At 39.5% G+C, this 24,036-nt stretch overlaps 1 protein-coding gene across 12 annotated transcripts in view; it reads left to right on the top strand.

The window, feature by feature from the left end:
* Positions 1-24,036, top strand: part of KANSL1 (KAT8 regulatory NSL complex subunit 1) — a 213,734-nt gene that overhangs the window by 182,692 nt on the left and 7,006 nt on the right. For 7 of the 12 annotated variants that reach the window (XR_015745633.1, XR_015745631.1, XR_015745632.1 and 4 more), the window contains 8 exons: positions 1,486-1,648; positions 4,752-4,937; positions 6,561-6,722; positions 7,027-7,181; positions 10,573-10,617; positions 11,570-11,691; positions 13,651-13,708; positions 23,554-23,666. Coding sequence is in view for 9 of the 12 variants with exons in the window: in XM_087945426.1 (XP_087801552.1) it covers positions 1,486-1,648; positions 4,752-4,937; positions 6,561-6,722; positions 7,027-7,181; positions 10,573-10,617; positions 11,570-11,691; positions 13,651-13,708; positions 23,554-23,666 (1,004 nt within the window). In the remaining 3 variants the exon portion in view is untranslated. The remainder of the gene's footprint in view (positions 1-1,485; positions 1,649-4,751; positions 4,938-6,560; positions 6,723-7,026; positions 7,182-10,572; positions 10,618-11,569; positions 11,692-13,650; positions 13,709-23,553; positions 23,667-24,036) is intronic. The other 5 variants (XM_087945429.1, XM_026679764.2, XM_087945431.1 and 2 more) reach the window with 3 other exon arrangements.

The raw sequence follows: 24,036 nt of genomic DNA, 5'->3' as shown, positions 1-24,036 counted from the left end.
ATAAAATCTGCTTAGAGTCTCTCTGATATTCAAATAAAGTACATTTATTGGCCTTCATATCAGAGAAACTTTTCCACTATTAAATGAGCTTGGCATTGAGTAGGAAAGACTTGAGAAAGCTACATTTTAAATCTTTGAAGAAAACTACATTTTAAGTCTTGATTATTTGGCTATAGAAGTGGGCAGAGAAAGATGGTTTGACTTCTCCTTCCACCATGCATACTGCTTTGGGAGGAAAGATTCACATTTTAAACACATTTTAATTTGAGTTTAGTTTTAGATTTTTTAATTTAAAAATGTTTAAATGGCTACAATTCAGTATGCTGAATTCAGAATCAGTTCTAAATTTTGTGTTTGAGTTCATTTGCAGAATATTGCCATTATTATCTGTTGTTTTTTTAAAGATTTTTTTGTTCTTTCCTCTCCTTTCTCCCACAATTTAAAAAATAGCTAATCTAGGTAATTAAGGAAGTATGCACTTTCAACCAGACTGATCTGTTTTCAGTGCAATAGTTGGTAGGCTAACAGCTTAGGACAAATGTGATATTGATAGTCAAGAAATTTAAATTTTTATGCATAAATAGAAGACACAGTACACAGAATGTAAACCTCTTAAAAAAAACCAATTTTTATATATTCTGAGCTATATCACTATTGAAGATAAAAGTGTTGCAGTGCTCATTACCTGATACGGAAAAAGGTGCTTTTTTCTCCAAGAACAAAACTTTTACATATCTTACTTTGAGACTTATTGTATTATCATGGATATTGAAGAAGGTTTGTTTGCTGGTTTTTTGTTTGTTTTAATTGGAACATTAATAGGATGAAGTTCCAACAGTGATAATTATGTTTCAGTGGACACTTTGGATTTATGAATAGCAAATATTCTGTTATTGGATAGTCTATAAATAGTAGTTTTCTAGTCCTGGACAAATTCTGTAATAAGAGACGCAACTACAAAAGCTGAAGTACAAGTAGTTTCCCAAACAGCAGAGAAAACTCAACCCCCATTCTTTATACTTGTAGACTAAGGCAAATTCACAGAATCAGTCTCTCACTCATCCATCCTGTTCCCTTTTCACTCCTGTCAGATCATCTTGAAGGCTTGTTAAATACTTTGTGTAATTCACTATACCCAAATCATATACTTCCTTTTTCCAGTGCATTGATTCTACAATGAAATCAATTTCAAATTTTGCTGAATAATTTTGCTTATCCTTTCCTGACTACCCAGAGCCATCCTAAGGTTTTCTTCTTTCCTTCCTTATCAAGCAGTGGCAGTAAAACATGTTTTTCCCTTTATGTTTTAGGCAGCCAAGAGCACCTCAAAGCCATTGGTCTCTGGCCACACCTGATAGCCCATGCCATGAAACTAATTAGTGGGTGATTGAAGACCAGGTGCTCAGTTTGAAACAAAGTGCAAGTTGATGCCTTTTTCTAGATTGATGGATTCTAGCCCTTTTCCCTATCTCATCCTATGTCTAGGTTTATCGTAAACCACAGCGGTGTGGTTGTGATGTGAACCCTTTGTGTGTTCTCTGTGGCTCTCGAAGCTCAATGCCTTCAGAAATCCAGTATGAAGCCCCTTTGATGGAGCGTCTCTCACAGTTGGATTCCTGCATCCACCCTGTACTTTCATTCCCAGATGGTAAGAATGACCCCATTAGCAGATGTGAGTAATAAAAGCTAAACAAAAGTCAGCTCCTCATTCCAAGCTAGGTCGGCAGCCATATCTAGGCAACAGTAAGATCTCTACTTTTATCCTGTCTTACATAGGATGCTGGCTTTAGGATGATCCTTTGGAAGCAGAAACCAAATCTTTTTTCTTTTTTGCTTGGACCAGAGAGAGGTAGGCAGCCACAGGGGAATAATAGAAGCTGAATGATTTTGGTTAAGAGAAGATCTGGAAATGCATTTACTTTGGCTCTCCTAAGGTATTGGAGCTACTTTGGTACTAATGTTAGGCATTCCTGACCTAATTATCTAAGGGTGGCCTGACGTGCACTGCTAGAGACTAGTAGTTAAAATTTAAACAACAATTGGGCATCTTCCCCCCCCCCCCCTTTCCCCTGCCCTCATCCTGCTTCTTTCTTCCATATGTGAGGTTGTTAATGAATGTTCTGCCCTCGTCTGGATGATTTGATATGTGACTGGAAATTTCCAGATGACGTAATAACGTCATAACAACCTTGGTGAAAAGGATGTTAATCAGGTCTTTAAAACAGCTAAGATAGCGCCATCTGGAGTTCTTGAGAGAAGGTTGTTGCTCTGAAGCATTTGGTCAGGGGAAAAAAAGACCGTCTTGGCAGGTCACAATGCTGTTTTGGCGCAGTCAGATGTTGGCTAGCAGTAAGACGGAGGAAGAGTAAACTGAATAATCAATTGGATGGTGTGATCAGATGGAAAAATTGCTCGTATGTCTTCAACAATGCACTTCTCTCTTCTATATACATGCACACAGGTAGCATTATTTTACTGCTACAGTGCAGCCTTCTTAGTTTATATACATTTTCATGGTTTTCATCATTTGTACTATATTAGCAAGTTGCCAGAGTAAAGGCAGGAGATTTGCTTGGCAGATTGATTTGAATTTTTCTGCTGAATGTATTTTACTTATCAGCCTGTTATCCAGGCTGTTTTTTTTAATTAACATCTGAATTCATCCTCTTTCATCAGCTGTTTCTCAGTATCCAACTACCATTCCTATCTTAAGCCCTGCTCCTAGTTTTATGTACTTGTGTATGACCCATTTATGGAATATTCTGGGCAGGTAACTTATTTTCCAAACCCAATGGATGCAACTATTTCTATACTGTGACTGTCCTTGATTTTGAAGTACTATGCCTAGGGATGCACTGTAAACGTGGTAGGCAATGGCAGGACAAAAAGTTAAAATGAATTTTTTTTAATTTACATTTGCAATAAAAAACCATAAAACATAATTACTGCCTAGGCATATGCTGTGGAATTTTCTTCATGTTAAAATCCACTGTTCGTTAATCTGCAAGAAATGCTCAGAAAGGTTTTGTTTGTGGGTTATCTGTGAATAGGATGTGGCCTTGCTGCATCCTTGTGTATATGCTCTAAACAAAGGTACACATTTTGGTTTTTACTAGGTAGGGTGTGTGTGTGTGTGTGTGAGAGAGAGAGAGAGAGAGAGAAAGAGAGAATACACCTCATACATTTTCATGTTTTCTTTTACTTGCTGAAGGGTGCCTACATACTTAACACGCATTTTCTAGTACCTTGCCTTTCAAGTTGCCTGCACCACCACCAGCCACATTTCTCTAGGAGATGTTTGTGGTTTCTGTCCCCCGTTCATGATCGGTCCATTTCACCCATATATACAGAAAATTACCAAACAAAAAGGAAAATGCCAGTGATAAATTAATTGGAAGTATATTCAGGTTGCTACTGGATAGACTAGGACTGTGAATGTGAAAATAAACATCTTGGTTTGGATAGATGATGAATCAATGTTGTAACTGAGAAGTGATCAAATTCTTCATGTAAGGGGAAATGCTCTTTTAACTCCGTGTTTCCTCAAAAATGTCAATTCACCTTCACAATTTTACTGTAGGGCAAATTTGCTGTTTATGTTATTTAGTAATATCCTCATTTTAATTTAAGAGGCACTTAATAATTATTTATTTTCAGAAACAAATCTTATTTTGAATTTTAACAAAATATTTGAATTGCTCTCATGTAAAATGCAACTTGGGATAGAAATCTAGGACTTTTTTTTCCAGAGAAAGCTGTTTTAGTTGGAGAGATGGAGTAGCTGCTTCTGTTGTTGGGTCTCTACAAACAAAACTGTTCTGTCCTAACTGGAGGCGGAGCATGCTCAAAGAGAAGGATTATTTTTCCTTTCTCTACAAATAGTTCTCTACTTATAACAATTCATTTAGTGACCTTCCAAAGTTACAGTAGCACTGAGAAAGTGACTTACAATTGTTTTTTAGTTACGACTTTTGTAGCATCCTTATGATCATGTGATCAAAATTCAGATGCTTGGCGATTGGTTCATATTTATGACTATTGCTGTGTCCCAGGGTCATGTGATCACCTTTTGCAAGCAAAATCAGTGGGGAAACCAAATTCACTTAACAACCATGTTACTAGGTTATTAACTGCAGTGATTCACTTAACAACTCTGGCAAGAAAGTTTGTAAAATGGAGCAAAACTCACTTAACAAATGTCTCACTGAACAACAGAAATTTTGGCTCTATTGTAGTTGTATGTCGAAGGCTACCTGTATTTATTTTCTACTGTCAACCTTTTAAGCAATTTATAAATAAAAAGAACAAAACATAAAACTAACAATAGGAGAACAATATTTTATAAAATATTTGACAGTCATAATTAATGCAGTAATCCAATGGCTTTTCTTTTGGTACTTGTTCCACCCAAAAAAGGCCCACGCCCCTCAGATATATTGTTGCTGAAGGCTATGTTAGTTCAGAATTCCAATGGACTCAAAATATCTGGAGGGCACAATGTTAGGGTAGCTGCAACTGGTGATTTCATTACTGGGTGAAAATAAAGAACTCCATAAATAAATACTGCTTTATTGGCTCTGAATGGATGATTGTTTTTAATCCATGTTACTATAAATCTCCAAATTTATGTTTAGGTAGATTTGATGGGGAACTTTGTTCTGCATTCACAATAGGCCATCTTTATTCTGAATAATGTCTGATAAATGCCTTCTTTTGGTTTTATGTTTGTGTATGTATTTATTTTTCTGCAGATGTACAAATAGGCTTACACCTTCAGGGCATGTTGAAATCCCACTTGCAGTACAAACCCTGTGAGAAAACCAAACCTCCCAAAAAGCTCGTGTTGAAGCACCGATCCACCATGCCTCCTAGCAGTCTGTCTGACTCAATGCGCAAAGACCGTCACAAGCTGGTTAATACCTTTTCAGCAACCGCCAGTAAGTGCCTTCATTGATTTTAGTCTTGAATTGGCAGGAATTATCCATTTGGTCCTGCAGAGTCATCTATGTGTATGGCTTAAAGTGAACCAGGATTCCACTTTGAAATGTGATTAATGCTAGTGCCCAGTCTGGAAAAGGAAATAATAAATAAGAGACTGCCTGTGAGAATACATTGAGTATTTGGGCCTCCCATAATAATAGTACGCAAACTCTAACTTTAGGCAAAGCTTTCCAGGATTACAGGCCACCTAGAGGCTCCGCTCTACTTTCTCCCTTTGGTGATATAATTTCTGACAGTATGTCCTCTTTTAGTAGTAATTTAATTTAGCTTTTAAGAGGGAAAGAAAGGTTAAATGGGTTAGTTATAAAGAAGAGAAGTTTGTAAACTTCTAAAAATTCCTTTGTGCAAATAATAATTAAGCAGTGAAAAAACAAAATAGGCAAGAACCAATGGTGCATCAGTGTTTATTGAAATGAAACTTAGGCTCTTGCTTCGATCCAGGTTTTTGCAGTGTCTATGTGAGTTAATGATAAGGAAGACTTAACTTCATATTAGTTGAAAAGAAAAATCTAGTGTGAATAACTGAAGGAATTAAACATTTTAATCTTTTTTGAAGGATTATGTTGCATAGAGAGGAATAATAAAAATAATGTTTAATATTAAAGACATAAGGGTATCCCTTATTCTGAGCCAGATCATTGCTCCATCTAGTCTAGAGTTTAGTGTATTCTGGCTTGAAAAACACTACTTCTGTTTGACAACCCTTTTTATCTGAAGATGCCAAAGATTGACCTATGACTCTGAGCACACAAACATGAGTTTTGCTATTGAGATTACCAACCTCCCTTCCCTTTCCCTTTTCTTACAAAATAGAAAGAGATTAAGTTTCTGAAATAAGATGTCGTAGACTGTTTGAATTGTGTTAGAGCATGAAGGGAGCAATTATTTAGTGTTGGCTGCTGTTATGGGAAAACCACGATGAGTATATGTAGAACGCAGTCATTCTTGAATGTTTCATGGTTATGGTATGTGTTGTTCTGGAACTGAAAACAATTCAGCATGGATTGTGTGTTCCTAAATAAGCAAGAGAAAATATATTTGCATGCATACACACATGTTTGTTCCTACTTTTTGAATGGATTGTCTGCATTGAGCATCAGGAACACTGAACAGTATATAATTGATCAACTGCAAAGGTAGGTTTAATACTTAAAGCAAAAGACAGGTCCTGGTGCTCTTGATTTTTGAGATTGTTCTGCAGTGGTCAAGTAGCACCATCTGTAATTGCCTCTTAGTTCTCTTTACAGAATGTAATTGACACAAACACGCGTGCCAGAATGGAAGCCAGCATTTTAGAAGCCTTGGCAGGGCTGGGTGCAGCTCAAAAGTTCTGCGCTCTAGTAGGCCTTGCAAACAGGATGGATGGATAGATTTTTATTGCAACCGCTAAATTAATAGGGTTGTCACCCAAGGGCAGTTGCTGCCAGTGACTCTTTTATGTTGTTCTGGCAATCATGCTCGTATGGCTCCTGCGTCTTGTCTAGGCTGGGTCTTGAAAGGCAGGAAAGAGGGGTGAAAGCAGGGCATTTTCATGGCTCTCTTTCTGTTCCACTCCTCAGCTTGCTCACATCACAAAATTGAGCCAGACAAGGCATACAGGCAACCCTTAAACGATGTGAGGGCTGCTCCCAAGGCCGAGAGAGCGCCAGAGCGCTCACTTATCCTGACGGCAGTTCATGAAAGAAAGCGATTGCGGGACAGCTCCTCCGAGAGAAGTGAAGGTAGGCCGGCCCCAGCCAGGTTTGTCTGGGTGGAGTTTGGGATCTGCATTCTGCTCCCCGTCTCACTTTCGAGATGGCTGCTTTCTGTTTCTGGGGAATTAAAAGTGGCAGTGGTGTTACCTGCCAGGGGCTCTCTTGTGTGCTTTTAACAACTTCCTCCTCTAGAGAAGCAGTCCAGCCAGAGGAAGCTTCTTTCCCTTAAGTGTGTTCGATGCCTGTCTGGTGTAATTCTTGTGGGTGTAATACAGGCATTGTTTTCACTCATTGCTCTCTACCTTATTCCTTCTCTTTCTTCCTTGCATAGTGTTGAAGCATCATGCAGAGATTGGAGGGCCAAGTTACTTGTCGAGTGCTATGGCCTCCACAGCTCACAGTTCCTTCATGAGGCAACTCTCTACTTCCTCTGAAAATTCTATCCCTCCTGCCACCACCAGTTCCTTGGGAAGCTCCAGTGCAACTGTAAGTACTTTGGGTGGGGACATGAGGGTTTACCTGACAGTAGCAAGTGACTTAGAGTTTGGTTTCTTCAGTGCTTCAGAATACAGTGTGTTGCATGACCTAAGTCATACCATATCTCAAGGTGCTTGAGAGCTGACCTTGACTTAGAAGAAAAATTAGGGCAAGGAGGAATGACTTGAACAGAAGGATATTCATATGTGCTCTTTTGTTTCAATTATAGAGTATGGGATACAAGGGGTTGTATCAAAGGTACAGTGGAAAAGATGATTTTTAGCTTTCATGCTCATCAATCTTCTAAACAATTGGATTTAGATATAGACTGAAACAGAGGAAGAAAAAGTGAAGAAAAGCAGGCTTCAGAGTTGGGGACTAATATATTCTGGGTTTGGGAATAAGGAAGTTGCGAATCCTAGTGGGGAACGGGTGAGAGAATGACGGTAAGAAATGAAGTTAAGAAATGGATGCATAGAAGGGGACTTTGTGGCTTTTCAGTCCAGCTGAATTGAAACCCACTAGTTTTGTTTGTTTTTTTAATTTTGACCCAGACAATTGGAAAGGACCTTAGAAAAGAAGTAGGGTAAAATTGGTGTACTTCCTCCTCTCTATATAGCTTGCTCTCCCTCCCCTCTCTGTCTTCCCAAGGCTTGCTTTGCCTTAGCTGTATACTGCCACTCTGAAACTTAGCCTATATCTACCTTTTGTAACCAACTGGTGCCACCTTTCTTCTTCTCTTTAATTGCACACCACTGTCCCCCTTGTGCATAACTAACAGCATTAGTTATCCCTTCCTCCCTACGTCTTCTTGTATACTTTTAGCTGTTGCTTCATGTTACCATCTCTGATTTTTCTCCTTTCCCACTCTCCTATTACAAAACATTTCACAGGCAAAAGTTACATATTCTAACCCATGCATGACAGCCCAGAATTTCCCATCCTATGTATAGAATAGCCTATACGTAGGGTGATTGGAGCAAGAGATTGTGTGCCCAGACTCTAGAAAGGCAAAGTAGTGGATATTTAATTTTGTTTGAAATATTTCAGCAATTGCTAGTGATAGGTAATTTCATTTGGCGGGATTTGGTTTTTCCAGACTTGTCAAGCATTTAGAAAATGCTTTTCGGCAGCCATCTTGTGGTTTATTTTCTTGGCATTTAAACACTAATAGCACCCTATAAGTTCACTGTGTTTTGCTTCACTAGTTCCCTATTCATTCCCCTTCTTTATGCCAAGCAAGTTTACTTGCTTGAAATAGTCATTTATTTTATTTATTAAATTTATATGCTGCCCAGCTTGAGCATTTCAAGCTGTGTAGTGCTTATCAGGTAAAAGTGGAATTTCAGTGACATCTCTAGAGAAAATGTTCAAAATGGCATCCTAATTTTTACCTGGAGATTCTTTGTTTGGACACAAGCAGGACCAGCTTAATGTCATTTTAGTAGTATGGGGTAGTAGCTAAATCATGGGTTGAAATCCACATTCAGCTATAAAAGTGCAACTGCCACATTAATTTCATGCATGAAATTTAAGAAAAAGATATAGAATATATTTCCTGAAATTCCTGTACAAAAGCTGGATATCAGTCTAAGAAGCATTCATGCTTTCTTGGCCAAATTTGAGTTGAATAGTGAAATAATATTTCACAAACCATTTGAACTGCAATTGCTAATTCTTTTCATTCACCCTGGAAAAGGCCAAATAATATGAATTAATAATGGCCATAATGGAACATGATCAGTCAACCAGTTCCGTTTATAAAAAAAGGAGGCCCTACAATTAGAAGTAATAGCAAATAAATTAGTTGAATTTTTATTTGTTGGGCAGATGAGAGAAAAAAAGAAAGAAAAATGTTCAATAAAAACATATACATATCTGGAACATTCCAAATATATTGGAATGTTATATTGGAAGCTGTGGACTAGGTTAAATTCTCTGGATGATTTTGGACTGCATCTCCCAACACCATACTAGTAGTTATGCTTTTGTTGGTTATGGTGGAATTTATTTATTTTTGTGTCTCTACATATATAGCAATCACTACAAAGTGGCAAAAATCCTTATTAAATATTGTTAAAACCACTAGTAAGCTAACGCAATTAGAAAGGGACTGAACTTAGAAGGTGGTTTTAATCTATTTTCTGAAAGCAGAAAGAGTGGAAACAGACTACAGTTCTTCAGGGAGCATGTTCCAAAGCTTGGAAACAAGGCCATCTCTCAGGTGTTTTTACTAGATAGAGATCAGGAAAATGAAGGTACCTATAAAGAGCCTCTTCTACTGATTTATGATTTAACCAACTGGTCCATCAGATACTAAGGTCCTAAGCCATTCAGGGTTTTAAAGATGAAAACTAATATCTAAAATTGTGTCTGTAAGATAGTAACAATGGGCTGTGTTTTTCAAAATGGGCAAAGTACACTTCTGATATTGTCTACCAGTTAGCAACTTAGTTCCTGCATTTGATACCAGTTGAAGCCTCCACACACACTCCTCAAGACTAAAACTATGTAGAAAACATTGCATTATAACCAAGAAGTGTTAATTATTGCTACATCTAGCCAGCTCAGATACATTATATGTGATTGACCATATTCCTTACCACTAAGGCCACCTGAAAATCAGGGATAGCAGAAGGTGTGAAGGAGCCCTTCCAAATGCTAGTCATCCTGTTTTATTAAGAATATAACCCATCCAGAATGACGAATAGTGTAGGGGGAAAATATTATCCCTGATCACTTCTGTTACAGACCCAGCATTGGACCAATTTGGAAAAAGCTAGTCTAGGTATAAATATCTAAATGTGTTCATGAATAACTTTAAGACCTCTAATTCAGATAGAGGCAAATAAGAAAGTCTTCTCTCCCCCCCCCCCCTTTTTTTTTTTGGCTTGCATTACTATGATACTTACAAAATCTCACACACGTAACTTTGGTTTCCGTATCAGTACCTCTGTATGAGTTTGCAAGCAAGAACTGGATCATGAAATTTGCATCTCTGCCCTGAGTAGCTTCTGTTGGTTCATATTTCATTGAACCTCTCAGGTACCTAAATAATACTAGGTCCATTTATGCAGGACAGGGGCCTTGTGCTAGCCAATCAGAGGCAAGATTTGTACATGTGTAACAATCCTATTTTCCAACATTAACAGCTGAAGTGAGGCTACTGAGTCTCTCTTGTCTCCCTGTAGCAGTGCTCTAGACTAATTGTTTGTCTCAACTTATGATTAAAGTGCAGTTTTAACAGCAGTAGATGCATGTGCTTGGTTTTTATCCTCTTTATTCATACTGGGGGGAAAGGAGGACACTGAGACAATGGTAAATTATAAGCAGTTTTTGTAAACATTTATTGGTAGTATTGTTTGTGGTATGTTTCATGTCTGGTTTCCTCTACTTCAAGGTTTCCCAAGTTGACCACCATTTTAAAAGTTTGAAATGTAATAAGGTTAGTTTCAAATTTCCCAAAGTAAGCTATTTTTTTCTAAATGCCTCTTAATAAGTTATAGTATTTCTTCCAAGCTTGTTGACATTAAAAAAAAGTTCTTACATTCTGCACCAAGTATTTTAAGCAATAAAGAAGATAGCTTGATTTTGAAAGTTGCAATAAAAACAAAGTAATGAATATCTGTCGTAAATGGATATCATAATTTGGTATAAATTGCTATGTCAACAGAGCTAGAGGCTTGAGAATCTCTTTAAGATAGGGTTTCCCAACTGTAGCCAACTGAAGATGTGTGGACTTCAATTCCCAGAAATTATGGGAGTTGGAATCCCCACATCTTCAAGCTACCAAAGTTGAGAAATGTTGCCTTTAGGAATTTTTATACAACCCTCTTCATTATAAAACAGCTAAGAGGAAAAGTTAGATCTGTCACAATATGTCACCCACTGAGCCAGAGATGGTATTCTCAAAAAAAATCCCATGTTCATGAAGAGCCTGGTAGAATCTTAGGCAAAAATCAGCAGACACAAGCACTTGTTTTAATTTTATTATGTAGGATTATATATGCAGAGTATCTATGAATGTTAGAACTAGCAACATACTGCACATTTTATCAATTTTTAGAAAAATGGGCTGTTGGGAAGAAGGCTTTCCAATAAATAAATATATGCTTTACAAACTATTCAACGGGTAGTGTAGCTTTGCTTTAGTTTTAGTTACAAGGTTGCTTAACTTGGAATTTACATCAGGATATCTATGTTTTCCATTAGTAGCTGGTTCCCTGGAATATTTAAGCAAATTAGAACTTAAATAATTCCACGTCCATTGTATTTTAATCACTAGATTAAAAGGCCAAAACATTTGTCCTTTCTTTCTGCTATAGGTTAGTTTTGAAATTGTTCCCTCTTCATATCCCTGCCTCATTTTTACTGTTGTTTTCTGCATTGTTTTGCAGCAGCAGCCAAGGAGGAGAAGAGGGGAAAGCTCTTTTGACATTAACAACATTGTCATACCAATGTCTGTTGCTGCCACAACCAGGGTAGAAAAACTTCAGTACAAAGAAATTCTTACACCAAGGTATGTTCGGAGGTTTAGTTAGCATATTAAATTTCCACAATCTTCCTGTTCATCTAAACCAGTTGAATAGCGTAATATCCCTTTTATTTTTTATTTTTTTTTTGCAGTCTTCCTTTTATAGAAAATTACTGGGAACTACTTGATAAATGTTCCACCACATTAAAAGAACAAACAATTAGAATCTTGCTTTTTCTATTCTACAGAACATCTGAATGAAACTTGTAGGCCACCAGTGCTTTTATAGTAGACTACAGAAAACTTATAGATAAGGATCCATGTGTGAGTGAGCCTCTGAACCCCAAGATATTGCTGATCTATATTTTTCAACTGCTAGCATGCCCAGTAGTAAAAGATATCTTAAACAAGTTAAATAGTATCTAGAAGACTACCATTTCTCCCTTAACAGTCTAGAAGCAGAACAACTCTCTTAAGATCAGGTTAAACATTTTGCTAAATATGTTCCAGAACAGGTATCTAATCAAATTTGGAAGGGCCAAGGATTTCCCAGGAATGGGAAATGTAGTTAGTATGTTCCTTACACTGGGCTCCTTACAAAATTTTGTTTTCTCATCACAGAAGCCATATTTCTAATGAGAATGAGGTTGCATAAGGTCTAGTAGCTTGATATAAAATACTTTATTGTAGATTTTATAGATTGAAAGCAGAAATGCAGGGTCTTAACTGTGGCCTTGATGGAATTTCCTTGTTTACGTATGGTTATTCGATATATGACTGAAATTGAACCAACAATTTTGGCTGTGAGTCATGACAGTTGTAAGGTGGGTCACATAACCAGACGTGCGCAGTGGTTATAAAATGTTCATCATAGTCATTAAGCAGAATGAACCCATTTTTTGCTATGGGCAGGTTTTTTTTCCTGGAAACCAGAAGTAAATAACTTGTTTCCAGCAAAAGCATTATAAATCACAGTCATATGACTGCAGGGCCATGGTTCTGTACTTTTCTAGGAAGAGTCATAGCTTATGCTTTTAATTTAAAAGATCCAATGCTTCAGTCACCAATTTAAATGATCTCTACTGCTTGGTTAAAAATTAGAATAGGAGAAAAAAAATCAGCTGAATTAGAGTAAGGCTGTGATGATCATAGAACGCAAATGTGAAATATTTCCCACCCCTTCTTCTTTGTGTGTGTGTTTTTTTTCATGCTGTCATGGCAACAGTAATCTCTTTTAGTGGCTCTATATTGTTAACATAGAGGAAATGAATAGCTATCTATCTCTGGCTCTGTCCCTTGGATCTGTTACATCATCTTCACCATGCGCTCCAGCAGATTTCCAGTTGATCCTTGCAAAAGCAATATATATTATTGTTATTGCAATTACCGGTAATAGAATATGTTATATAGGAATCAACATGCATTTTCCCTCAATAATACACATTTTCCAAATAAAGTGATTTTGTTTTAATGGCAAATATCAAGAGATTTTGCAGAGGGTGATTGTAATTGCAGCCTAGTACATACAGAGACTTGAAGGCATGAGTTGGTGTGAGCTGGTATGTCTGATTTGAAATTTTGCCACCGCATGTTAAAAAAGGGGCAGATTGAGATATGACTGCTATGAACATTAGTGAGGTCTCTAAAAAGATGTTTGAAGCTTATTTGCTTTACCTGAAGAGGGGAAAGAGTTAGGAAGGTGTGCTAGAAAATCAAAGGCAATATTTGTTGGTACTGAGGTTTAGAAGGGGCAGATAGTCTGAAATGCCATCATAAGAGTCAGGCTCTACTATGACTCTTAACTTTCCCGAGCAAGGATTAAGCTCAGTCTTCAGCTTAAGTAGAGTTCTTGAGTCGTTTTGATTGTTAATGAAAATCTCTCCATAAGCCTCCATGGAGGAAAAGCCAAATGCTAAAGTAGCAGATTTCCTTTTGCTGTTGTATCCAAGTGGCAATGGGTATATTTTCCCTACTGACTCCTCTTTTTTGATCCAATTGTTGCAGCTGGCGTGTTGTGGATGTTGGTGCTCTGAAAATGAATCCAGATGAAGACAGTGAAGAGGTAATTGTAATTGTTTTCCTTGGTTGTCTGTGCTTAATTTCCATGCATGGGATTCTGAGCAGATTCTAATGCTATATATTATATTGGCATATGTTGGCTTCTAAATATATTTGGAAGAAGGTGGCAAAAACGACCATATGATCAACACATGTTGACTTTTTCCAAGGAAGAATTATTTTTGAAGCAATCCAGAGCCATTTCTTGGTTATCTTGAATGGCTGATAAAAACAAATGGAAGTGTCTGCCCGCAGAGCATTTTGGAGGGCAAAATAGAATTTGGATTGAGGGGGAGGATAGGCAGAGGGGATTTGAAGGGCCCCTACAGTCAGTGTTGCCAAGCACCCAAATTTTGACCATATAACTTAAGGGGCCATTTGCAAGTTGTAACTTCAGAAGCCAGGTGTAAATTCATTCAATGAATTTCAATGTAACTCAAGGACTACCAGGTTACTTTTTATTGACACAAGGCTAGTTTATTTAAAGGACTGCCTCTCTTCCATGGTATCTGCGTATCCAATAACATCAGGCAAAACTGATGGGTTATGGATTCCATACAATGCTATCCAGAAGAACCCAGGAAACATGACTTCTCTGTCATGGTACCTGTCTGGCACAACACCCCCACTGGAAGTTCCTGCTCTGGAAAGTCTTAAAAACATATCTTTAGCCACGCTCTGCAATTGACCCCAATCAAATAGTTGGGAAACATTTATAATGTATGACTGGACATAAATCTCTTTTTTGATTTATTTATTTTTAAATATAGTGTAAGCCTCCTGGAGGGAATTTGTTATTGAATCAGATCAATAACAAACTTTCACAAAACTGTCTCCCTCAGTCTGAGCTAATACCTTCCAAAGATATCTAGACACAATTACTAATACTGGCTGGGATTGGCAGTTCAACACAATTGTTGAGTGCTAGGGTGGGGAGGTTTATGCCCAGAGAATCAGTTGGTACTGATTCAGTTGGCACTCCAGTTTTAGTTTCTTAGTAGTTAATAGCACTCACTGTGAATTGTAAATCTCTGCCCTTTTGGCAGCCTGGCATTCCTCACAGTGTTCAAGATGGCTGCGCACATGGATGCTGCGGCTGGCCACTCCTTCTTTCAGTGTATGGTGTGTATGATTCAGTGTGTGTTTTGGATCCTTTACTTGATGGAATCCTGTGGGGCAAGGCGCATCTATAGTCGGCAAGCCTTGTTACAAATTGGACTGAAATGTGAAAAGGCTATTATGGATGATTTTGTACATTCTCATAACATACTGAAGGAGCTAGGCAGCTAGGACCCTGGGGGAGCTATGGATCACTATCCCTGTAGGAAGGAGGAAGAGGCAGAGAAAAAGGAAGAGGAAGAGAGGATGCCGTGCTGGGGTTTTCTTTAGGCTCGGTAAGTTTCCACACAAGCCTTCAATTCCAAGTATATTTCTTACCAATGCAAGATTTCTGACTAACAGAATGGATGAATTAAGGCTACAGATTGCAAAGACTAAATTCATCAAGAACTGCTGTATTTTGCTAATCACAGAAACTTGGCTTCATTCACTCATTCCAGATAAAGCTGTTGAGCTAGAAGGCTACTTAGCTCACCGGCAGGACAGTAGTAGAGATTCTGGCAAGATCAAAGGGGAAGGTTTTAGCCTTTATGTGAACAAAAGCTGGTGTATCAATACAAAGACTATAGACAGCTACTGCTCCATGGATCTGGAGTATATGACTTTTAAATGTAGACCCATATATCTTCCGCGGGAATTCAGCGTGGTTTTGAGTACTGCAGTCTATATCCCACTTGATGCCAGTACTACCATAGCTTTGTGATTCTTATATAACATTGTTAGTAATCAGCAGAATAAGTATCCTGATGCTGTGAATATCATAATGGGGGATTTTAATCAAGCTGATTTAAAAGCAGTGCTCTCTAAATTCTATCAGCATGTTAAGTATGCTACTAGAGGAGCAAACATATTGGACAAAGTATATACCAACATCAAACATGGCTATAAAGTTATACATTTACCACATTTAGAACAATCAGACCATATGTCACTGCTTTTAGCACCAGCGTACATCCCTCTTAGGAGATGGGCTCTGCCTATAATAAAGACAGTGAAATCTTGGACAGAAGATGCTTCCCAACAACTTCAGGATTGTTTTGAGAACACAAATTGGGACATCTTTTACCACCCTGACATAGAGGAGCACACTGCAACTGTTCTGTGCTGTATCAAACACTGCACAGATACTATCACTGGATAAACATATTAGGATCTATCCCAATCAGAAACTCTGGATGATCAAGGAAGTCCAGTGCCTCTTGCGTGACAGGACCAAGGCCTTTAGGTCCGGTGATGGGGCAAGATACAGTGTTGCCAGAGCTAATCTGAAGAAAGGTATTTGGAAAACCAAGACTGATTATAAGAGAAAGATTGAGGATAATTTTTATAGCAATAACATGAGGAAGGTGTGGCGAGGGATTCAACAAATTACAAACCATCAACCAATCAATGTCATCCCTACTGAGGGGGATGCTTCATTGGCTGAGGAACTGAATCATTTCTTTGCTCGCTTTGAAGTAGAGACATCAGAGGCAGCTAAAATACAATCACCAGCCAATTGTAGCACCCACCTCATTGTGGAGAAAAAGGAGGTGAGGAGCATTCTGGGGGCTGTGGATCCTAGAAAGTCTGCCGGTATCTCTGGCCGAGTGCTTAAAGACTGTGCTGATTATTTGTCTGGAATCTTTACCAGGATCTTAAATCAGTCTTTATCCCAATCCACTATTCCATCTTGTTTGAAGGCTTCCACCATTGTTCCACTGCCAAAGAAGTTCCCTATCAATAACCTCAACGATTACAGACCAGTGGCACTCACTCCTATCATCATGAAGTGCTTTGAGAAATTGGTGTGCCGGCACATCATATCTGGTCTTTTGCATAGATTTGATAAACACCAGTTTGCATACAGAAGAAATAGACCTACAGAGGACGCTATAGCCATCACTCTTCACACTGCTCTGACTCATCTAGAACAGCAGGGGAGCTATGTGAGGATGCTTTTTGTAGATTTTAGTTCTGCATTTAACACAATTCTTCCACATAGACTAGTGTCTGAACTTCTAGACCGTGTGCTTTCTAATTCAGTCTGCCTTTGGATTATGGATTTCCTGTCTGGCCGCTCATAGAGGGTCAGATTAGGTAATCATATCTCTGCAGCCCTTATTCTTAACACTGGTACACCACAGGGTTGCGTGTTGAGTCCCTTACTCTATACTCTTTATGTGTATGACTGCATTCCCACTCACGCTAGTAATACTACTACTAAATTTGCAGATGATACAACAGTGGTGGGACTTATCTCTGGGGAGGAGGGGAAATGAGTCTGCCTACCAAGATGAGGTGGACCGGTTGCTTTCATGGCGTGGAGACAACAACTTGGTCCTCAATACCAATAAAACCAAGGAGCTTATAGTGGATTATAGAAGAAATCAGACACCCAGCCCTTGCTTAACCATGGAGACCAAGTGGAACAAGTGTTCAGTTTTAAGTTTCTGGGTGTTACCCTAAAAGAGGACCTGACCTGGGGTGCTGACATTGCAGCCCTGGTCAAAAGGGCTCAGTAGAGATTATACTACCTGAGACTTCTCAGAAAACAACAACTGAATGACAAACTGCTGGTGACCTTCTACCGCTGCACCATAGAGAGTATCTTAACTTACTGCACCCCTGTATGGTTTACCAATTGCACAGTGGCAGATAGGAAAGCACTCCTGAGGGTTAAAGTCATTGCCCAGAAGATTATTGGTTGCCCTCTCCCCTCTCTGGAAGAACTTTATAGCTCCCGTTGCCTTAAGAAAGCTCAAAACATTCTCAAAGATCCATGTCATCCTGGGACCCCCCCCCCCCTTTTTAACTATTACCCTCTGGCAGATGGTACAGAATAATAAAAACAAGCACAAATAGGCTGAAAAACAGCTTCTATCCCAGGGTAGTAGCTGTTTTGAATTTTTCTGTATAGTGCAATGTTGGTGCAGTGTCGGGGGTTTTCGGTTCAATGTGTGGAGGGTGAAGGATGTGTGTTTGTGTTTATTGTCATGGTCATGATGTCCACTGAAGATGTTGTTTGATTTCGTTGTACGAGGAGTAATGACAATAAAGTAAACTAAACTAAAACAGGACTACAGGGGATAAAGTAGAGGCCTGGGATCCAGCAGTTTCCACCAGTTGCCCCCAGGCTGCTATTTTAGTCTCAGCACCACTTTTCTTCAAGCCTCCAAGTGCTACAATGCAAAATCGCCATCCTGCACTCTGCAGGCCCTGCCACACCCAGTTGACCTTAGCTGTCTTCCATTGCTGACCAGAAGCACTCAGCCTTGCCTCATGTCAGGCTGCTGTTGGCTCTTCCAGTCCTTTTTGCTGAGGCCACTGCTCTCCAATTAGTATGCCCCAGTCTCACAATCTTTCAGAAGGCTTCTGAAGATTTATGAAGATTTTCCAAAGCATTGCAAAGCAGAGTGCATTACTGGTAATCTTCAACTTACAACAGTTCATTTGGTGACCGTTGAAACTTACAACAGCATTGAAAAAAGTGACCTACAACTATTTTTCACACTTACACTTGTTGAATAATTGCCATGGTCACGTGATCAAAATTCATATGCTTGGCAGCTGGTTCATATTTATGATGGTTGCCCTGTTCCAGAATCATGTGATCACCTTTTGGAACTTTCTAACAAGCAAAGTCAATGGGGAAGCCAGATTTGCTTAACAAACGTATTCCTGACTTAATAACTGCAGTGCTTCATTTAAAAAGTGTGGCAAGAAGGATCATCAAATGGGGCAAAGCTCATTTAATAAGTGTCTTGCTTAACAGAAATTTTGTTGCTGTAAGCTGAGGACTACATCTATGAGGAGAACAGCACAAACTGCTTTGGGAAAACAGGCCTAGAATAGCCAATAGCTGCCTCACATAGAGCCAGATCAAGTGCAGCCCCCTTGCAGTAGGAAGAAGAGTAAGGTCATTTGGGCATGGCAGGATTTGTGGAATGCAGTTTGGCAGGGGCTTTGTGCTGTGGCATTCAGGCGGCTGGCTATGGCACAAAACTTGAGGCATCACTCTGTGGCTGTGGCTAAAGGCCTGGGGGTGAAGTACCTGGGTCTCTATTTAAGCCCTATCGCTTCTGTTAAGGACTGCCTAACAATGGTGGGATTCAGTGAACGATGATGTGAAGTGCTAGGTGATGAGGTCATCTGATGTTTGGCCTAATGACCACATTGCTAAACTGCGCCAGTTACCAGAAGTAGATAATAACCAGTGCCTTGAATTGTATTGGGAAACTTGCTGACAACCAGTGCAACTCTCAAAGCAGGGACTTTTCCAGTTATGAAGAATGAATGTACCAAAAATTATCCTTAGAAATATAATGCATTGAAAAGATTCATTTAGTGATAATAGTTTCTGTAGAATCTGGTAAGCTATTTGGAGATATACAGCTTGCCACAACTGTACATACTAGCCAAAAAAAAGAAGTCCAAGTGAGATTTTATACCATTTTTTTAGAGCACATCAATGATCATCTTGAATTCCCAATATCTGAGGCAGCATTCAAGGCCAAGGTTTCCTTGCAACCAGCAAATAATGCTTGACAATGGGGAGGGAAGGGCAGAGAGATTTTGTAATATTTTATTGGGGAAAATGTGGTTGTGTTCTTGAAAAGTACTATTGGAAGAGAGTTGTATGGGCTAAAATATTCAGCCAGGCATATTTTAAGTTGGAAACATGGGGTTGTGGTATCAGCATAATGCTGTGTTTGCCTATGTTAGCTGTTTCTCTGCTAAGGCCAGAGTTGAAAGAGAGGAGTAGCCTTCAAAGGAAAAGGCAACAAGTTATTGCTTGTCATGCATTAACAATAATAAAAGATTTGTCTAATTAATGTTACATCTCACCATGCTTTTAAATGAAAATCTCATTCTCTGCTACATCCTATTTTATTGGTATTAGTAGGTTCCTAGGCAACACCTAACTAGCTCTCAGTAACGATCTCAAGGTGGGAGGCAACCTCACACTTGGAAAGGGAAATCTTTTTTATTTAGAGCCCAGGAGCATCTTTATATTCTCCAGGTAGATGGGCCAGTGACATTAGGAACTATTTGTTTTGTTTATACCAAGAGTCTTCAAACTTGGCAAGTTTAAGACTTCTGGAGCTCAACTTCCAGAATTCCTGAGCTAACATGACTGGAGGAGGAATTCTGGGAGTTGAAGTCTAGAAGTCTTAAAGCTGTCACGTTTGAAGACCCCTGGTTTATACAAACCCAAACAAGTTAAGATCACTATATATCAATGATTCCTTACTTGTGGAAAGCAATGAAGAAACCTGTTTTCTTTTTCCTTGCCCATCTTCTTGTCACAGGCGATTTTCTACTCCAGTTAATGAGCAAGCTTACAAAATTGCTGCGTCAATTACCTGTGGAAGGATTTTCAGCTCCATACAGCCACTGAGCTGTATCTAGGTAGCTAATGAGGAGGATTAACAGACCCAGGTTTTGGAACTTAGTATCGTTAAGGCTAGGTTAGCATTGCCCATTGGAGAGTCCTGCTGATTAGATTAGAAAGCAAAGACCCTCCACATTTCAGCACATAGAAATCATGTGAGGAAGACTATTCTTAAGAGTTGTGTTGTGATCTGCTCTTCTGATTCTGTGGAAGGCTCTTCTCTAGATCAGAAAGGCATGAAAGTAGTCAGAGCCTTTTCATGTGAAGTTTCTGTTCTCTTCCACTGAAGAGTTTGTAGTGTGCCTTGATCTCAGGAAGCTTACCCAGTTGCCCTTTTTGTGCTACTACATAATTTTAATGGTCTTCTCTATTGAAGAAATCCTAGTTCCAAAATTACTTAGAGAAGATTCAGGCATTTTATGGCTTTTGGGCCACATCGGTCCTTTGGCTGTAGCCGTGTGGCTGATGTGAGGACAGTTGGCAATTAGAAATCAAATGCATGCTGCAGAGGACAGAAGAAGTAGCCAAGTTGGGTCCAGCTCTACACAATTGCTGTGTGCTCCTTTAGTCAGCTGTTGACTGCAGGAGGACGAGAAGAAGTGCTTTTCTACTCCTGTGCAGTACTTGCCCCTCACCTCGAGCAACCTGAGGAGTTGAGAGGATGAATTTTGAGGACATCAAATCAGATTATATTGGTTCGGCCTTCCACATCAACCAGAGTTTTTCATGTGGCCCTCTTGGGAAAATTAATTATCCACCTCTGACTTAGAAGATAGTTGGAATTTGGAGAGCTAGTTTGGTGTTGTGGTTAAGCCAATGGTCCCCAACCATTCCAGCTTGGCAGTCTGGCACAAGGAGGGATGGGAGGCAGGTGAGTGGCAGGTACACTCAGCTCCATTGGTCCAAGAGGTTAGTGCCACTCACACAAACTGAGCTTTATGTGTGAACTTATGTGCAAAGCTGCATTTGTGCAAGTGGTGGGCACTTGTGCTCATGTGCAAAGCTGCACTCAAGTGTGGAGGATGCTTGTGCTCATGCACGAAGCTCCACTCACATGAACAGTACGCACGTGAGTGGAGTTTTGTGCATGAGCCCAAGGGCTCTCTATTCAAGCACCCTCTGCTCGTGCAAATGGAGCTTTGCACCTGCACACATGCCCTCCTCCGCTCACGTGGAGCTTTGCGTGCACTTGTCCATCGTTCACATAGCCCTGTTTGAACAGGCCATGGCCTGGAAGTGGGCTGTAGCCCGGGGGTTGGGGACCCCTGGGTTAAGGCATCAGGCTAGAAACCAGAAGACTGAGTTCTACTCCTGTCTTGGGTATGAAACCGGCTGGATGATCTTGGGTCAATTACTTTCAATCCCAGGAAGGAGACAGTGGCAAATCACTTTTCAAAAACCTTGCCAAGAAAATTGTAGGGATTTGTCCAGACAGACTCCAAAAATCAGACATGATTGAATGGAAGAAAAATAAAATTGGAATTCAGACTATAACTGAAGTAGCCACTCTCAAACTGCTAATTTTTTTCTAGAAAAAGGTGACTGAACTGATTGTATGATAATAGGATGGCGATGATTATGACAAAATTGTCCATGCAGTGGATTTTGCCATTTTTCTTTGATGGCCTATGTGAATATACCATCAGATACTCAATTTTATCCATATCTTTAAGAAGTTGAATCTTCCTCATGAAATTATACTGATTCTCAACCATACTTGCTATCACTGAGATATGTGGGGTTAAAAAATCATTTAGGTTGATGGTGCCAGGTTGGAGAAGATTGTTCTAGTTGCTTGGAAATACGTTTGAACCAGAAATGTATAAAATATCTTCTCCTTGAGTTCTATTAGGTGTTTAGTTTTAGCCAGATTGAATTTTCAACATTCTCTTCTGTTAGTAGAGAATTGAAGTCTAAAATCTATCTGAATTTGGTTAACCTATCCTACCTCAAAAGAGTATATTTGTAGAAGAAACTTGATATAGTTATTCATGGAGGATATACACTGAAATACTTCCTTAAAGACAAAAACATGCTTCAGAGTATATAGGAGCACAAGTGTAGCTCCTGTTTCCAATTCTTTAAAACAGCATTGTCTTTTTCTATGATCCCAAAATTGCTTAGAGGAATTTGCAGACACATGTCTCTGCACTATGCAAAACATTCCTATTGGGTCGATTCCAAAGCATTACACAGCCCTGAAAAAATGTTTTGTCGTTGCCAGGTAAAAGCAGGATTGCAAGTTCATCTGTGAAATATAGGGAATCTTTGACCTAATGACTTCGTTCAGCAACTTTCCAAATGCTTGATGGTGCTGAATAAAAAGACACATCACCCCCTCACAAAGTTTCCAGTGCTAGAGCATCCCTGCAGTCTCAATAAAAATTGGGGTTCTTTACAGCACGTCTGTCCTGAATAACCATAGGAGCTCTGCAAATACTTTTTTATCAGAGACCAGGAGGCATTTTCTAGTTAGGCCCAATGACTCATCAGCTTTCTCCCAGCTTCACCACACTTGGGCCTTCTCCCTACCCAACTGTTTACTTTCCCTTTCCATGCAGCTACTGACATGCGTTCCTAATCAAAGTGAGGCACAGTTACTGTAGAAAGCTAGCCAAAGATAGAAAGAGCCTCAAATCATTGCTAGGGTTGGTGAACATCTTGCAGTGTTTTGAAGCTCTTTTGAAACACCACATTAGATAATTTCCTGTAGTAGTTGTTGACTGGGCGGGCTTGTCAGCGGCTGCATAAATTGGAAAGATAAGTAGAGCCATGAGTAGTAGGGGGTGGTGGGGAAAGACTTGTATACTGGCAGGTCTTGTTAGCTAGGACCTCCCAGCAGATCTCAAATTTCCATTCACCAGTGGGCACTGGCCCTCCCAGGGCTTCCCCATCCCTGATGCAAGTGGCTTTAACAACTGTAATGGGGGAAGCTGGCATTGTGGTTGTCGAGCAAGGCAGTCACAGGGGTGTCTCACTTAATGACTGCAATGATTTACTACCCAAATTGTGGGCTTTATAGTGCTCATATGTCAAGGACCATCTATCAGCAGACACAGGATATGGCTAGGAGTCTTTCTGCCCTGTGCTTCATTAATTCCTCAGAAAAGAAGAGGTTTGCTTTATGGCTGGATAAATTATGCCTTTCAAGTTTCTTAAATGTAGAGGTGGGTAACTGGGTAATTTGGAATCTTTAAGTTACCTATTTTAAGAAGTGGATAAGGTAGGCCTGTGATGAAAAAATAACTATTATTCTTGGAGAGCTGCCTGTCCCCTTTGTGGAGTGCTTCAATAAGACACATTTTGCAAAGCTTCAGTCCTATTCCAATTCTAACTTTCCTTCATGGCTTTTTCAGATAGAGGATATGTCTGATGCAGCCTTTGCCACTCTCCATGCTAAATGTGAGGAAATGGAGCGAGCTAGGTGGCTGTGGAGCACAAGTTTGCCACCACAACGACGAGGTAGCAGGTAAGACTGGCTGCTGCTTCAGAGCAGAGTGCTAAGCAACCTAAATGCTTCAGTTATAAGCGCCTGCTGTTAACTTTTCAGCAGCATTGCAGCAAGTACCGTACCCCTATTGAGATACAAAGCTCATGTGGGCATGAATGGGGTGGCGGCGGTCAGAAAAGCATTTCTTGGGACTAAAGATGTTTGCACTAGAGAGAATATATCCTTCAGTAAATGAAGTTGATCTGCATTCGTAAGAGTGCTACTGATACTTGGGGCATTATTTTCCAGGAAGAGTTCAGAGGTTTTACAGTCTTACATGACTTGAGAATCACATCTGCTATAAAGTATAACAGATTGATTTCTGTTCCAAGAAGTTTAGAGTCTGAAC

The sequence above is a fragment of the Notechis scutatus genome, chromosome Z (genome assembly GCF_049901735.1).
Source record: "Notechis scutatus isolate UNSWTSFEM ecotype Mainland chromosome Z, rNotScu1.2, whole genome shotgun sequence".
NCBI classification, from domain to species: domain Eukaryota; kingdom Metazoa; phylum Chordata; class Lepidosauria; order Squamata; family Elapidae; genus Notechis; species Notechis scutatus.
Note: the sequence above shows the minus strand (reverse complement) of the source record. Positions and strands in the feature narration are given on the sequence as shown.